The sequence below is a fragment of the Pteropus alecto genome, unplaced genomic scaffold (genome assembly GCF_000325575.1).
Source record: "Pteropus alecto unplaced genomic scaffold, ASM32557v1 scaffold40, whole genome shotgun sequence".
Taxonomy (NCBI): domain Eukaryota; kingdom Metazoa; phylum Chordata; class Mammalia; order Chiroptera; family Pteropodidae; genus Pteropus; species Pteropus alecto.
The window spans coordinates 21514936-21531052 of NW_006431919.1; the positions used below are offsets into that span (position 1 = coordinate 21514936).

A 16117-nucleotide genomic window follows, 5' to 3' on the forward strand; every position below is an offset into this window, starting at 1 on the left:
CGCCAGCTCCTGCTCTGGGAACGACGATGAATCTCCCCGTCCGACCAGTATGTGGCTGGAGAACAAAGAGGCCACCAGTGGACGGGCCGGACTCTGCACGTGGTGACCACCCCTCCATGTCCTCACGCTCCCTACACAGAGACACTTCCCACCTCCAGCCCTCCTTGGAACGTCACGAAGTTCACGCCTTGACTGGAAGGCCGCGTTTGCCTTCCCTTCGTCAAGATTTCCACGCCCACGCGAGAAGGACACATAACGCACAGGCGGCACGCTTGGTGTTGACGTGGGCACCTGTGCTTACGCCTGCCTGTGGCTCACGGCAGCCCAGGCCAACCTGCAGTATTTCCAACTGAAAACTGGCGTTCCGGAAAAGGAGGGGAAAGAATATTAAAGCAGTGTATACAAAATAAATCGAGGGCGTGAAGGAGGTTCAGGAAGATAAAGCACAAAGCAGAAAGCGTGCGAGCAGGTCGGGCAGCCCCGGGTGTGAATGCCAGCTCTGCCCTCCGCCGGCCGGGCGCCCTGGGGCAGGTCGTGCAGCATCGCCCGTCTCCAGTTCCCAGGGCGGATGACACCTGCCCCAGACGGCAGCTGTGAGGGTCAGAAAAGATATGTTCGAAGCAGGCCATCGATGAGCAACAGCTGCCGTTAAAATTATTACGAGGTCATGCAACTAATTTTCCAAGTTAGGAAACATTAACCTTACTCTTTCCATTGAAAGTGAAAAAAATCATTTAATTGTAAGCCCAAAGCTCACACTCTGAAGGTCATGAGATTATGTTAAAAAACGGAGTGCTGGTGGCCAGACGAGTCACCTCTTCCTCCCACCTTCCGGACAGACACCATCCTCCCCCAGGTCAGGGCGCTGACCTCAGGGAATCAGGTTAAAAGCAGGTGACCTGTTCCGCTGCGCGTGAGACACCACGCCGCACGTGCCGGTCGACAGTGACCCCGCACTGGTGCAGAAGCGGTCTGGTGCGGTCTGACTTCTGACTGCCAGGCCTGCGGGCGGGGACAAGGCAGAACCGCCCTCCCATGTGTGGTCCGAGGCTGAGCTTTCCTAGAAGTGGCAAGTGCCGTATCTCGGAATGGCGGATCAACTTGTCAGATCAACTTGTGGGGAAAACGACGTGCGCGGTGATTCACGGTGCCTCGCACGGCAGGTACTTAATAAGTATGAGGGGGATGATGAGGTGGACAAAGAAAAAGTAGAAATAGCCGTAATCAGCCTCATCTCATCTCTCAAAAAAAAAGCACACCAGCACATCACTCCACTGAGACTGGAGATTTATCAACACCTTCACGGCTGTGAGGGACTATTTGTTTGACTCGACATCAAGCTAAAGCCCGCCAGCGTCTTTATGTTACCAGCTCACCAGAATTAAACGGTCTTTAGCAGGAATTCGCAAGTAAAAAGAAAAAGCTGATAAAGTTAAGAGTTGTTACTTCACTCTACATCCTTTCGTCCTTCTCGAATAAATGTCTCGTGGATCCACGTAGACCACAGGTGAACAACGCACCGCCACACAGTTACACGCTACCGAGTCAGGACGCTCCCTCCTCCCTGAACTGTGCTCCGGTGACACCAGTGGCCGCAGTGTTCGAGAGGCACCGACCCTACTCTCCCTGCCACCCCAGGACTGACCTCCCCCAGGAATCACTCCGACTCTGCCCAGCCGCACTGTGCTCAACGCTGGAACCTTCCAGAGACGTCTCAAGAATCTATCTTAGCTGCTTTCTTTTCAGCCTGACGGTCTTCTGAGAGAATGAGAAGCTGATCCCTCATCTTTGTGCCACCCCAATTATCATTGGAATCAATATAAAGGTGGGCACCCAAGAAACTTTTAAAGAAAAAGGATAGCAGTTCCTCAATTTCTAAGGTAATTGATGTTTTTATTAGAATTTTAAAAGATGGCTTTTATGTATTTCAATATTTTTCCTGTTTCCAATAACCGAACTAGAAACGTTTGCCAAAGAAACTCAGGCACAGCCTGGGCCCGAGCGGGGTCCAGACGCCCAGGCAGGCAGGGCTTGCTATGGCGGGGCCGGCAGAGGGGACACGGGGCGGGGGCGGGAGAGCAAGTTCACGACCACAGTCACGTGCGTAGTTACATCCGAAAGCTGTTCAGCCAGGGTCTTACATGCACCCTTTTTGGAAAACAAAACGAGAGCACTTTCTTCTCGTGAATTTTCACCTGGCTGCAAACACCTGATGGCACGAATAGTTGACTTGCAGCTCGAGCTCATAGCATTTCGCGATTCGCTGAGAAACGCACCTCTCTGAAACCTTTCATATTCGGTGTATCATCTTTAAATTGCATTGCAAAACGCCCAGTTATGAAATACAGGCCAAATGTTCTTTTTAATGACTTAAAGCTCCGAGTGAAGAAAATCTGTTTGCCATTAGATAAATATCTTGAATGCGGTCTAGGCGAAAACACCTTGAAATAATGCTTAACTAATCACAAAGCAACTATTGTGCAGTAGATGGGCGCAGCGCTAATTAGACAAGAGAAATAAAACTGTCACGTTGGGATGAAGGGGGAGAGAGAAATAAGCAGTAATTACTGCCTCCGCGTCGGAAACGGCATCACGCACGGCTCAGGAAACGAGGGAGGAAAAGCCAGGCTCTGCAAGTTCACACCCGCACTCGTTAAATTAGTCCTCGGAGCTCAACGCGACTCGGGGACAACAATGACTCTCAGAGGGAGCCTTCCCAAGGGAAGAAGCGGCTGAGCGGAGGAGGGAGGGGTGCTTTACCCGGGCCCGCAGCAAACGGCAGAGCCATGGGACGGGACCGTCCCCTGAAGCTGCCTAAACGTTTCTGGGCCAGCCTCGAACCCCGATTCTGAAGGACCGGGCAGGGTTGGGCCGGGCGCTGGCCCAGGGGTGGCGCCGACGAGCGCGAGGCCCGCACGATGGACACTGACGGCCGTGCTACTCACATCCTGCTGCTCGGAATGATCTTGTGTCCTTCCCGGAACCAGGTCACCTGCGGCCTGGGGCAGCTGTCGATGGGAGGGAAGTCCAGGACCGCCGCCTGTCCTTGAGCGACCACCTTCCACTGCTCTTTGTCCGTGAAATCCCCCATATCTGCGGAGAGAAATCAGACCCTTTTGGTTCTAGCGAAGTCCTTGCAGGGAGGGGACCAAAGGTGGAAACAACTATATTTTCTGGCAAAGTCGCCATTACTGCTCTAATTAGCGATAAGGCAGGAGGCCGAGCGGGGAGTGGGGCAGAGCAGGTGCTCCGGCAGGCCTTCCTGTCCCCGTGCTGTGACAACTCAAGAAAACGCCTCCTGCGCCAGCGGGGACAGCGGCAGATGCTCCCAAAGTCAGCTGCGGGAAGGCGCCCGCACCCCACACCCCGCACCCCTCGAAGCTCTAATGGAGAGGGGAGAGCACGCGGACCCCTCCCGCCCCCGAGCTCTCAGGCGAGTTCTGCCCAGGCGCCCGCCGGTGCCCTTGCTCAGTTTTCTCCTCCTCCTCGTTTCTGGGGTGACTGTCCCCCTGAAGGATCTTTTGGGAAGAGATGTTTTAATCGCTCATTCATTTTTAGAGCATTCTCCAAACCCCATGCTGTTGACTTAGTTCGAGGCAGGAAGGTCTTGTTCTGGTCTTTGTGCTACTGGTTACCGATATTTAAAAACTGGAGTAATTGGGAAAGGACCCAGCCATTAGAGAACGTGGCTATAAGTGGCCGATTTTTAAACTGGTAACATTTGAAATTTCTGAAAAATTTCCATATTATGGTTAGGCACAGATATACATGTATACACCTAGATATGGTGCACATTCTATATTTTCGTCTGAATGTGTAGAAATTTGGAATAATCCCTGGAGATGTCTATTATCCACGGATTTTTGATGCAGAAGGAACTATTTCCTATGTTACGAGCAGTGTTAAATGAAAAAGATAAACTAGTGAAACATTAAGAAAACGTTCGTGGTGGTTTTTAAGCAAAATTTGTTAACGAAGAGAAGGAGAAAAGAGAAATGAGACAGTAAGGGCTAGAGAGGAAGGACAGTAACAGGGACGGAAACGATTAAGCAAGAAAAAGTCTAAAATTTAGTCTTATAAAATGGAATTTAATATATTATAATAAATTCCAAACTGTTAACTCATGCAAATATGTTTTGGGTATAATTTTATTTGTTATGTTTCCAATTATTCAACTGAATAAAAGTTCTGAATTATTCCGCAGATGGATTCGGCTGAGCGACTTCACCACGATTCAGAAAAATTTATGCCTTCCCAGTAATTTAAAACATAACTAAACACGCATTAGCATCCGCATCTCGCTCAGTCACCAGTGCCGGATGTGGAATGGTAGAATGTCTAGCAATAACTCGGCTTCCTGGAGTAACGCTGCACACTGCAGGCCTTAGCTGGGGTCGAACAGCGAAGGAGAAAACGCTGTCACCGGTCAGCGCGGCCTGGTCTGGGGGCTCTCTAGGGTTCCCTGACGTCTCCCGTGGCATACTAGTGTACGCTTAAAGGAAGAGACACTTTGGCAGTGAATTCCAAACACAACACAGTAGACGGGCCATTCTGGATGGCCCCACCTGTCACAGGCTTGGACCAGAAAAGTATAAAGTGCCCTGCCTAAGCCAACATCCCCGTCCTGTTCCCCTAAACGCTACACTGAGATTCAGTCTCCCTGCATTTTGACAGCTGCCTCGGCTCCTTTTAAAAGTTTCATCCTCCAAAATGGGTCTGCCCAACAGAGGATGAATTAAACCGCCACGACTTTAATACCAAATGGGATATCACTGCCCATGCCCTTTTTGCTGTGCAGCTAAAGGGTTTCTAAACAAACCGTCCTTGGAAAGAACTGGTTATACACTGATGAAATCTGATTTACTTGATAAATATCCGAAAGTGTATGTCACGAAAACTCAGAGCAGCTAAGAATCCATAGGACAGACGGCATCTGGTCCTCGCATCGGCCGCAGAGCTCATCGGGCCCTCACTCTGCGAACCGGAAGAGGGGCATTTACCTCGTCGGCCCCTTCGTCCGCACCGGACCGGCTCCGCCAGCTAAACGTACTGATCTCTCCCCAGCCTGAGCAGCTATTCTATTTCCCACAGAATCCGAGACAGGATCTCGGCCTCTGCGGTGCTCAGAAGTGACCGGCTAGCACCCCCGCACGCTCTCGCTGCTTAACGTCTGGGGTCGTCCCGGGCACACGTACATGCGACTTGAACTTCCGATCTCCTCTGCAAGAGCGCTCCCATCCGGTTCCGCACCACGCAGCGGTAAAACCCGGCGTCCGGCCTCCGCAGGGACGGAATGGTGTACCTGCGGGACACCGGAGAGGGGGTTAGTGGCGACATCCACGCAGCCCTGCGTCTCGTCGGCTGGATGCTCGACAAGTACGTGACTCTCGGTGAACCGCGACCTGTGGGACCCCTCCCTGGCCAACACACTCACGGCAGCTGCAATTCACGTGTGAGGTCTTTTCATCGCTATCTGTCCCCCAGCACGAATTAGGCCCCAGCTCTGTAGACATCACTCACGCCTGGCTGAGTGAGTGAGAAAGTTGAACAGCTAACAATCGTCACACTCAAACTGGACCAAAATTATTATAATTCTCTCTCTCAGAATTTCCAAAACTTATTTCTAGAACTGGCAACGGTCTTAACATAATGCATCGTGTCACTCTTTATTGAAGTTTAAACAGGATGAGATACAGATGTCATTGGGCAAAGAAAGCGGTGACACCATGACACAAGTCCCCGCTCCGCTCACCGTGCAGACATCTGCCAACACGGTTATAACCTTCCCTTTCTTACTTCTCCACAGCCTAATATTAATTTTTAAAACTTTCTGGACGACTGAAAAGTCATTTCGTTTGTGTTTCCCATTCCTGGGATTGTAAGTAATCACCCCTCGAATCAATGCCTTTCAAAAAACTTCGGCACCGTTTTATAGGGGAAGAAACAGGAGCTACAGCTTCCACGCAAGCCCCGCCTTAGGGCTACCATTAGTTTTACGGCGTGGGATGCTCCGAGACCCAGGAGCGAGCTGCCACGTAGCCGAGGACCTCCTGCAGTAGATCTGCAGCCCCGCAGCCCAAAGCGTTCACGCCGCACATGAGCGCCTATCAGTTGTTTTCTCGGCCGTGTTCACAAGCAGATCGGGAATGAGGTCTGAAGCTCAGAAACTGTTCACACATGGGAAAGTGACTGTCACAGGGACAGAGCTAAAACCCAATCGAATGGTAGACTGTTTTCCAAAAACAGTATAAACACAGTGATGCAATACTTTCCTAAAAAGATGTTCCACTAATAGTTATCTTCGATTTAAAATTACTTCCTCTTACAAAGTATAGTCAGAGTCACTTAAAAAAAATACCGAGTAGAAGCCACCATGTATGGCATGGTTTATTCGCTCAGTTTCTAAGCATACCTTGAAATCGCTTAAATTCAACTAATTGCTCATCTTTTTCTTCAAGTATGTCCAATAGTCAACCCAAAAAAGAACTCATAGGCATAATTTTTAAGTGAATAAAATATTTGAACAATACAATCAGTTCAGTATTAAGCAAATATTAATCAAAGTATGTTTTCTCTCAGATAATCATCTTGAGATCCTATGGCAAGATTAATAAAATCTTTTATGAAAAAAATATTGCTAAATTTTAATCTTCAAAATTTGATTCTTTTCTGAGGAATGGTTCCTGTCAAATAAAAAAATTAATTAGTGAATATAATCGGAATATCAAACTGAACACAAAGGGTCTGTGCCATTTATTTAAATTACAAATAAGACTAGAAGCGGGAGGGATTTTAATTATTATATACTCTGATTATAATAAGGAAGAGTTTTGAGATTAGGTTAAAACAAAGTCAACAAAAGTTTTTGAAAAAGAAATAATACAAGTTATTGAAGCACATATTTGAAAAACCAGAAGAACAGATTCATCATTGCGACATAATCACATTTATGTAATTGTTACACAGTCTATTTTTCCTTTTTGCAGTATCCGAAATAGATTTTAAATTCCTATGAATTTCTATATAAATCCTATATACTAATGCACAAAAACAGCACTACTTTCAAACACCAGGGAGAAACAGACACAAAATTGAATATTAGGCATATGCTGTTTTATACTATCTCTTTAGTTTAATGTCTCGCCAGGGAAAAAAACTACACAAAAAAGTTGCAAAGTACTCCACCTATTATAGGAATTCCTACACAAATTATGTTCACCTAACAGATGGGAATATTCATCGCAAGCCTCTTGTTTATAAACACACATTTTTAAGCAGAGGAAGTTTCCTGGCTCTTCACGAGAAACCATGATAAAATCTTAGCACCATATGCCACTAAAATATAGAAAATGCTGCTCCTGTTTCAAATAAACACGGCAGGGAATGTGTGCATTCACTGTATCCAGGCGGAGAATACTAGACTGGCTGACGGAACATCTTCCAGGCTAATTCCTTATCAGCAAGAGCGCATTAGAGAAAATCCAACAAAATCGCAACACAGCGAAAGGCTTCAGTGTCGGCTTCATGTCCGCTTCCGCTGAGTGGGCGAGCGCCACGGGTCCACAGGGCCAGCCCCGGAATTCCTCTAGCGCCCCCTCCCGGCCTCGCCGCGGACGACTGCTGGACCAGCCCTTCCCGGAGTGGACACGGGCGGGCCATCTTCTGTCTGCCTGGGATGGGGCCGCTCTCCTGTATTTGAAGAGTTCTCCGCCCCCCGAGTCTGGGGAGAGGTGGGCCCCCGACCACCGGACACGCGTATTCTGGCCTTTTAGGTCTGAGGCTGGTGCCACACAGGAGCAGGTGTGGAGGGGGGCTTGTGTGACAGGTGGTGGGGTGCAGCGGAGCCCTGGGTGGGGAGCCGTGCACCCACGTGTGTGACGGCCCCGGCCCCGGCCCCGCTCGGCACGCACCGCTCTGCGTCTCTGCGTGTTGGCTAATCGCGCGGCGTTCCAGGGCGCCCCTGGGAGGGAAGGTCGCTCCCCACTGCCACCTCATGCTGTGAAAATGTGTTGGCATTCTTTTCTGCTTGCATTTCTCCGTCGCCTTAGGAACCATCTCATCAAGTTACCCTCAATGTTTTACTGAAATGAGGCTGAACCTCCACGATCATTTCAAAGGAATTAACACTCGACCATGCCGAGATTTCCTTTCCTATCGAGTGTCCTTCCATCTCTCAGGGAAGTTCCTACTTTTCTTCACGCAGCTTCTACTCACTTCTTACAAAGGGAATTCCCGGGTATTTCATAATTTCTATTGCTACTGTGATTTTTCCTTTTATAAGACTTAAGAAAAGTAACTTTTCCCTTAACCATTCCTTTTTTACTGGAATAAACATGAATAAATACCCGTCGAACTTCCATTGTTAGACTGAACCACAGAGACAGGCCACGTGAGAAACTGTAAGATTTTCAACAGTTCAGAGCAGCGATTATTCCAGCTATGATTAGCATAAAGAAATTCTTGGCTTAGATATACATACTTCGAGTATAACTACAAATGTTTTTTATCCCTAAATAGAAAATAATTTAGAACAAATGTTTTCTGAAAACAAACAAACAAACAAACAAACAGGTATCTGCCTGTAACACCTCTGCAGACCTGGCCTGATTCTTGAACAGCTATCATTTCTCCGATGCCATTCTCGTGCTAAAATGTGTAAATGCGCATCGGCGTGAACAACATGACGTTTGAAACTCACTGGAATTCATTGCGCGGTTTAACCGTAGTACTAACAGCAAAGAAAATGCTATTTTTTTGTCAAAGCTGCGAAAAGGTGAATTTATATTCTTTGCTCCTTTACAGGGTTAGCATTTTCATGAGACACCAGACGTGGGGGGTGGAAATAGGGATTCAACTTCAGGTAGGAAACAACTGCCATTTTCATACGGTATCCATGTTTTTCAATTCGAGACTTAGAACAGTCTCAGGAAGGTTAATATATGGCAGCAGGAGGTGGTTATTGGAAGTAAGGACATGAAAGAGTAATTTGAAAAAATAGCATGAGATTTTTACACGGGCTTTACATCTTGAAAAAAAAAATGATGGCAAAATACAATGGGTCCTTGATCACCCATCTCAGTGCCTGCAGCACTCCGAGGACGGACGGGGTGCCGTTTGTCACGTCCACCCCAAACTGTGCTTGTGTCGCGATAAGCCCCTTCCTCTTACGGAGCTTCTAGTGAAATGGCCGTGAAGAGTCTGCCTTATTCTAACGGTCCACATTAATGAGCCGGCGCTCAAACTCGCTTTGATGCAACTAACAGCACTTCCTTTTCTAGAGGATTGTCCGGTGTACCGATCAGCAGGTCGATTTGTTAGCGCGGAGAGCATGCAAAAAATGCATCTCCTCCAATATCTTTAAGGTGACACCAAAATGGTTTCATCCTAAGTTTAAGGAGTTGCACATGTAATGATGGCAGAGTGTATGTTTTTTTGGTATTTTAGAATAAGACTGTTAACACCACTGTTTTAAATGTGTCCAGCGCAGTCTAAGCAATACAGTGATTTTGATATCCACAGTATCCATTTTTTTAAAAAATGAACTCCATAACAGATAGTTTCATATTCTCTCTTCTTAGTCCTTGAACTTTAGCATTAGAATTTTATTCTAATGTAACATTTTTTATGCCTGAAAGCTATTTATTGATTGCCCACCATACTTCTCTGAAATGAAAATATACATATAAACAGCAATTTAAAGAGATTTTCCTTTGACCGAAAGAGTCTAAGTGCATAAAAAATTTCTTCTGGATTACATGTTCATTTAATCAAAACAACATAAATGGATTGCATATTTTGAAAAATAATGATTAAACATTAAAAACTTAGAAAGGAAATGCATTTCTTAATGAGATGGAAGTGACTTTTTTTTTTCAATTACTTTACATTTCGTTGAATGGAAAGTTATTTACTATCAGAATGAACAGAATTAGATAGACATTGACAGCAGAAAGAAGAGAAGGTATTTGACCACATACTTGCAGACAGTTAATTTAAATCTAATGAATACATGGAAGAAATAAACAAGTAGAGAAGGGGTTGATGCATAGCAACAGCAAAACACGCTGAAGTAATAAAAACGGATGTGAATTTAGAATATCAAATAATCTTTTTTTGCCAAAGTTAATGAAAGCGTCTTCTGAGTGAATGTTCGGGAAAACATAAAGCACGAACCTTCCTACAGAACATGTCTCTTCTATAGCAAGAGAGAACATCGATCAGATGGCTGTGAACAGAACCTTTTACCCCCTCCTCGGAATCTGCAGCTGAGGCTCGCCAAGTCCTTCTCGCCTCTGAACAGGGTGAAATGCGGGCAGAGCGTGCTTCGTCGGATATTTCTCGACTTGTTTTTAATTTCAAACAAATCTTGAATATTCTAATTCTAATATATGGAAGCAGATAAGCCCCAGAGCGTGGCTGTCAGTTTGCTGCCTGGATAGAACACGCTGCGCTCACCTGGGGTGTTTCCTGCAGACGTGGTCTTTGCTCTCACTAAACACTCTTTGAGGCACAACATGGCCATTGATGACAGCTGGGGACTGGAAAGGTGGGCGGCTAACCGAAAGTTGGCACAGCTCCTGCTGCACACCTATGCGACACACCTGAAGTAAGAAAACCCCAAGACTGGTCCAAACACCCCATTTCCAGTGTCAAACATTTTGACCTTAAAGGATGCAGAGTCGGAGGCCAGAAGCCCTGCTCCAGGTTGTCTGAAGGGGCCCGAGAATTTACCGAAGCCAGGCGCTCTGAACGGCGTGTCTGCTCGGTGCCCTCGGACCCTCCCCCCAAGGCTGCAGCAGGAGGCGCGTTTTTCTCTTGTGACCTGGGAGGCACAAGGGACCAGAGCCTGGCCGGCGCCTCGCAGAGGCTGGAGCTCAGCAGCTCAGTCTAAGAAGACACACAGGCGGAAGTGAGGATCTAGAAAACATCTCTTCGCCGTCACCCAAGCCGTGGACCCGGCCGGATGGCCACTGTGAGACCATGCCCGTTACTACTTTTTTATTAGGATTCCTCTGAAACGTCATTCCTTTTCTCCTGGGGCACCGTTATGTCGATTAATTTTTCTGAGCCCCCTCCGAGGTGGTTCTGCCCCGCCCACTTTACACAGGAGAAAAGTAAGACGGCCCTGCTCCGATCACCTGTCCAAACTCCGGCCATCTGCCGCTAGAGCTCATGACTCACACTGCTCTTGGGTCCAAGTTCACCTGTTTTTTTTCCTTAATCCCTCCCAACACGTTACGAGAACATATAATGCTGCCTAGGATTTATTAACAGATTGCTTGCGGGCCGGAAAATATGCTGTTTACACACATCAGAGCCTTTCCGGCTCACAACGCCAGCAATGAGGTGTGACCGGCCCCCCTCGGCAGACCTCGACGCTGACTGCTGCGGAGCGGGGTTCCGACGGGGTCCGTCTGAGGTCAACGCGCTCTTAACTGCTGTGACGAACCGCTCCGGCAACAGCCCGCACGCCGACAGTCCGGCCTGCTCACGAGGGAGGAGGCCGCAGTCTGCCGCGTGCGCAGGGCCGGCGTGGTGTCCTCGGGAGCCGGGACCAGGCCGCAGAGAGCGCGGGTGGCCGCACCCGCACCGGCCAGCGCCTGCCCCTGCGCGGGGCTGCAGAGCCGGTGGCCAGGCCCTCCCACGGTCAGGGGGGCCGGAAGGCAGACGTCTGTACAAAACCTCGCGCCTGTTAAACGCTGGCACTCGGTTAAGAAACCCACTCTGTGGGAACCCCCGTGCGTCTGTCACCGCGCGGGCTGCGAGCGGCTCAGGGACCCACGGGGGTCGGCGCCGGGCCACGCCCCTCGTGGAGAAGCCCACTACCCTACCCAAAACGCCCAGGAAAGCCCGCTCCTCATGGTCCATTTGCTCCAGGGCACGGGACTGCTGGCTGGCTGGCCGACCCGGGGGTGTCCCGGGCCCGGCGGGCGTTCGCTTAGCTCCTCGTCCTCCTCGGGGACGGCAGCCACTGGTCAACCGCCCTCACGGGGACACGAGCCCATCTGGAGGGACCTCGGCCCCGCCAGACCCCGGGGCTTGGAGCTGGTGCTGCGCAGACGGGCCTGATCTGCAGCCCCCCAGCTTTCGCTCCTGCACCCCGATGCTCGGCGAACACCCATCCTTGCGGCTGCGCACAGAAGCTCTTCTCGCGCCCGCGCACAGAAGCACCTTTAATGTAGTTTTGGTACTCCCGGGGTCCGTTCTCCCAGGGTCCCGCCTCCATCCAGCCCTGCGACTCAGCCAGGGGAGACCCCGCTGCCGGCTCAGAGCTGCAGGTGCTACTGGCCCAAGGACCTCCACTTACACGTGACGCCCCTCAGAGGAGAGCGACCCTGGGGCTGTTGTTTGCATCCCTCTGCAACGACAGCTTTTTTGGTCTGGAAATGTCGTTAATGGGCTGTTTTGCAAATATAATGATAGACTTCCTAGGTGTGAATACGACCTGTAGCAGAACAGTAAATCCCATTCTAAGTACACGTTTGAAACTACTCCTTTAACCCCTGATGCGTTCGAAATTCAACCCAATATTTTCACCCCTTGTGCTACTGCGGTCAACAAAGCAAACACTCTAAACACATGGTCGGCCTGAAACGGAACTTCATTTGCGAGCGGTCACTTACGTGTACTCGCTGGCGTAGGTGGTGAGCTCGCTGTCATTGTGCATCCACTTGAACTCCAGGGGCCAGCTCCCCTCCGCAAGGCAGGTGAGAACCAGGCGGTTCCCTTCCAGGTGAGTCTGTGGCAGACCTGGCTCCGTTTTGAAATACGGCACGACGTCATCTGAAACATTAAGAAAACACAACCGAATGGAGTACACGCGAAGATGGCATTCATCCGGTTAATCGCTAATTTAAACAGACCTGATTTTAAAAAGTAGAAATGATGGCTCTTTGGCGCAAGGAAGTAGCAAGTAACCCTTGAGCCCCTGGAAACGTACAATCCCCTCGATAATGTTTCAAAAGCGGAAAGTTCGCTGATGGCACCATTCAAAGGCATCTGCCAAGTTCAGCCAAGCTATTTCCACTTTCAATGAACACTTCCTTACTGAAGGAGCACACTGGGCAACCTCTGCTCATGCGAGCTGGGTCGCAGGCACTAGAGTCTCAAAGTGACGAGAACGCTCTATTCCTGGGCTCTGCACACGACCTTCGTTGCTTAGAAAAGGGAACCAGGATGAGCAAGGTCGACCCAGACGCGTAAACGACATGCGTCATGATCCGCTTTCATTTCCCACGCTCCGTCTCTTTCAGTGACTTTCCATGGGCCCCCAAACTGGAAACCTGCGTGTGCTCCCACAAAGGAATACGATGTGGCAACGGGCGTGAACCAGCGGCCGCTGCACACACTCGCGACAGCACCGCCGAAGCTCACGCACGTCCGCGAGTGAAAGAAACCGGACAGAAAGATGTCTATGGCATGTGCCTCCCCACGAAACTGCACGAGGTTCAAAGCCAAGCGAAACTCGTCTGCGGTTTAGAGGTCAGGCTGAGCGTTCCCTCCGGGGCTGGGGTGGGGTGGGGATGAGGAGTAACAGGGCCACTTAGGGAAGTCAGGTCAAGATCGATTTCTGTATGGTTACAGGGGGCATTTTGTGAAAAGGCACAGAAAATCACTCTATGATTTTTAGTTTGTTTTAATTTGTATTATATGTAATTTGTGCAATTTTTATATGCTTGCTTTTGTAACTTAAAAAAGTAGATATAGGCAGGGCTTCTAGTTCTAGCTCCATCACTAATTAGCCACATGACTCTGATTCTATTTCTTCATCGGTAAAATAAACAGAATGAGATGACGTATTTTCCTAATAAAATCCCCACGGCACCCTGCATTGTGAGCTTCCTGCTATCCTTCAGGCCTCCTACTCTCTCAGGGCACACTAACACTCAGCCACGCTCAGATTCTTAACCCTGAGGCCAGGCCCGGCCCTTCCCCACCTGGCCGCTCATGCCCACCTGGTGATGCTGACCGGTCCTGCTTTTCCAGTTACCAAAGCTCCTCCCCGACACGCCCTGACCACACCTGTCAGACCTGGAAATTAAACGAACTCTGTGCATTCCCAGCACCTAGAACAATGCCATGAGATTCTGAATATGTGAGTGGATAAGAACATTAACACAAGTAACAGCAACAGCTAGGATTCAGTGAGTACTTCCTTTGTGCTGGAAACTGTTCTAAGTGGTTTATATGTATTACTTTATTTAATTCTCACAAGCCCTACGAAATAGAGGCCATTGTCATACCCGTTTTACAGATGGGAAAAGAGAGGCACAGGGAAACTAAGTGACTTGCTCAAGGCTGCCCAGAGTAAGTGGTAAAACTGTGAGTTAAAACCTGGATGATCTGTTCTAGGACCTACCAACTCTGTATAACTCTAAATGTCACAGCTCTCTCACTAAGGGAACTCTCTGCTCAAGAGCCCATGTCTTTACCACAGATTTTTGACAAATTTGTGGAATTACTTAACTGAACTTTTAGATTAAGTTACTATATTTTTTAAAACAAATTAAGCCTCAAACAGCATATTAACAGTGTTAAAACTGCAACTGTGTTTTTACCTTAAAGTATCATACGTACAGCTGGTTTCTTTTGGACTACACAGAATTCGGATAGGTGGAGTTGATTTCACCATTGTGGTCTTTACTGGTATAATGATAACGCGACATTACCAACGCCCTCCTAGCGTTTGTTCAGATAAATGGATGTTAGGTTGCGCCGGTGAGAGGCCGTGACGCCACGCGGGAGCTAAGAGCGGAAAGGTCGGTGGGATCAGACCCTCCGATCGCACCGTGTGCCGAGGCCCTGAGGCGCGCGGGCCCCGGCAAGCACGAACGGCAGCTCCGCGGGAGCGGGAGAGCGGGCGGGAGCAGCTGAGCCAGGCCCGGGCTGCGTCGGTTCCCACGCCACCCTGTGTGATTTTGAGTGTGAGTTTCGTCGCACTCACAAGTGTTCCCGTGTGAATCACAAATGCCACGGCCATCCCAGTCACAGGCCTTCGTCCACAGTACTGCCGGTATTGTGGTGACGGTGACGGTGACGGTGACGGCGAGCTCTTATTGAGAGGGGACAGCAGCAGGCCTCTGGCGGAGCCGTGTCGGTAGGAGCTGGTTCTGGCTGCTGTGTGAAGAGCAGACCAGTCAGGCCACCGCAGTGACCCGGGCAAATGCTCTACAAAGTGACACGGGCTCGGCCAGGTAACAAGAATGATGGTGGCGGTGGAGAGAAACGGGTGGCTTCAGAACGATCCTTAGGTAGCCGAAGATCCAGGGACGGACTGAACACGGGGGAGGGGGAGGGAGGTGTCAAGGAGGGACCCCAGGTCGCTGAATGGCACAATCTTCTGCTCAACGAACACGTCCTGTGAACAGTGACGGGAGCGAGCGAGCGCAAAGTACATTGCTGTCCCATAAGAGGCTGTGGTCTAGGCCGGACGCAGGACTGGCAACGGCGAAGTGTTGTGACCGAAATACACGTAAGTCAAGGGCGGGGGCACTCAGCGCTTGTCCTGATCCAAGAGCTCCACCTGCCTCTGCCGCCCGTCACGTGCTCCAAGCTGCATCTCAAGTGCGTCTGTAGGTTTTGGTTATCAACGGTGTGTCCATTCCCTTTTGCTTTGTACTTTGGCTAAGCCATCCACTCTCACGACCCAGGTGGTCCGATAAAGCTGAATCGCGATGGCTGTAGCTTTGCCACCTCGGGACTGACTGAGCTGCGGGCTTTATTAATGTCCTGCCTGCCATTTGGACTATGCTCAACAATAGAAAAAGAAATGCCACTTCATATGGTTTCAGTGTCCTACAAGAATAAATCATAAGAAATACGCGTTTTTGAAAGAAAAATACTTCGAGATACTCAAGAATTTGAATTTGGTTTTACAACTGACAGCCTCATCAATTTAATATATTATATGATGGCTTCGAATGTAAACAAAGCCATAACTCATTTTTTCACAGACTTCACCGTTTGCTAAACGTGCCTGCACGATGCAGGAATGACGCTGGGCCCTGCGATCTAGCAGGAGAAATCTTCATAAAGAATGGCGTCGCCTAGCCGGCAAGCAAACATCTCGTGACACGGATGACGGCGGAATTATGTTAGCGCAGACGCCAACGTTCAC

At 49.2% G+C, this 16117-nt stretch overlaps 1 protein-coding gene across 1 annotated transcript in view; it reads right to left on the bottom strand.

Moving 5' to 3' along the window:
• SDK1 (sidekick cell adhesion molecule 1) overlaps positions 1–13217 on the bottom strand; it is a 398446-nt gene extending 385229 nt beyond the window's left edge. The window contains exons 1-4 of the mRNA XM_025043174.1: positions 13145–13217; positions 12624–12783; positions 5196–5302; positions 2946–3093 (exon numbers count right to left, since the gene is read on the bottom strand). Of these exons, the coding sequence (XP_024898942.1) occupies positions 2946–3093; positions 5196–5302; positions 12624–12783; positions 13145–13217 (488 nt within the window). The remainder of the gene's footprint in view (positions 1–2945; positions 3094–5195; positions 5303–12623; positions 12784–13144) is intronic.
• Positions 13218–16117: the final 2900 nt, after the last annotated feature.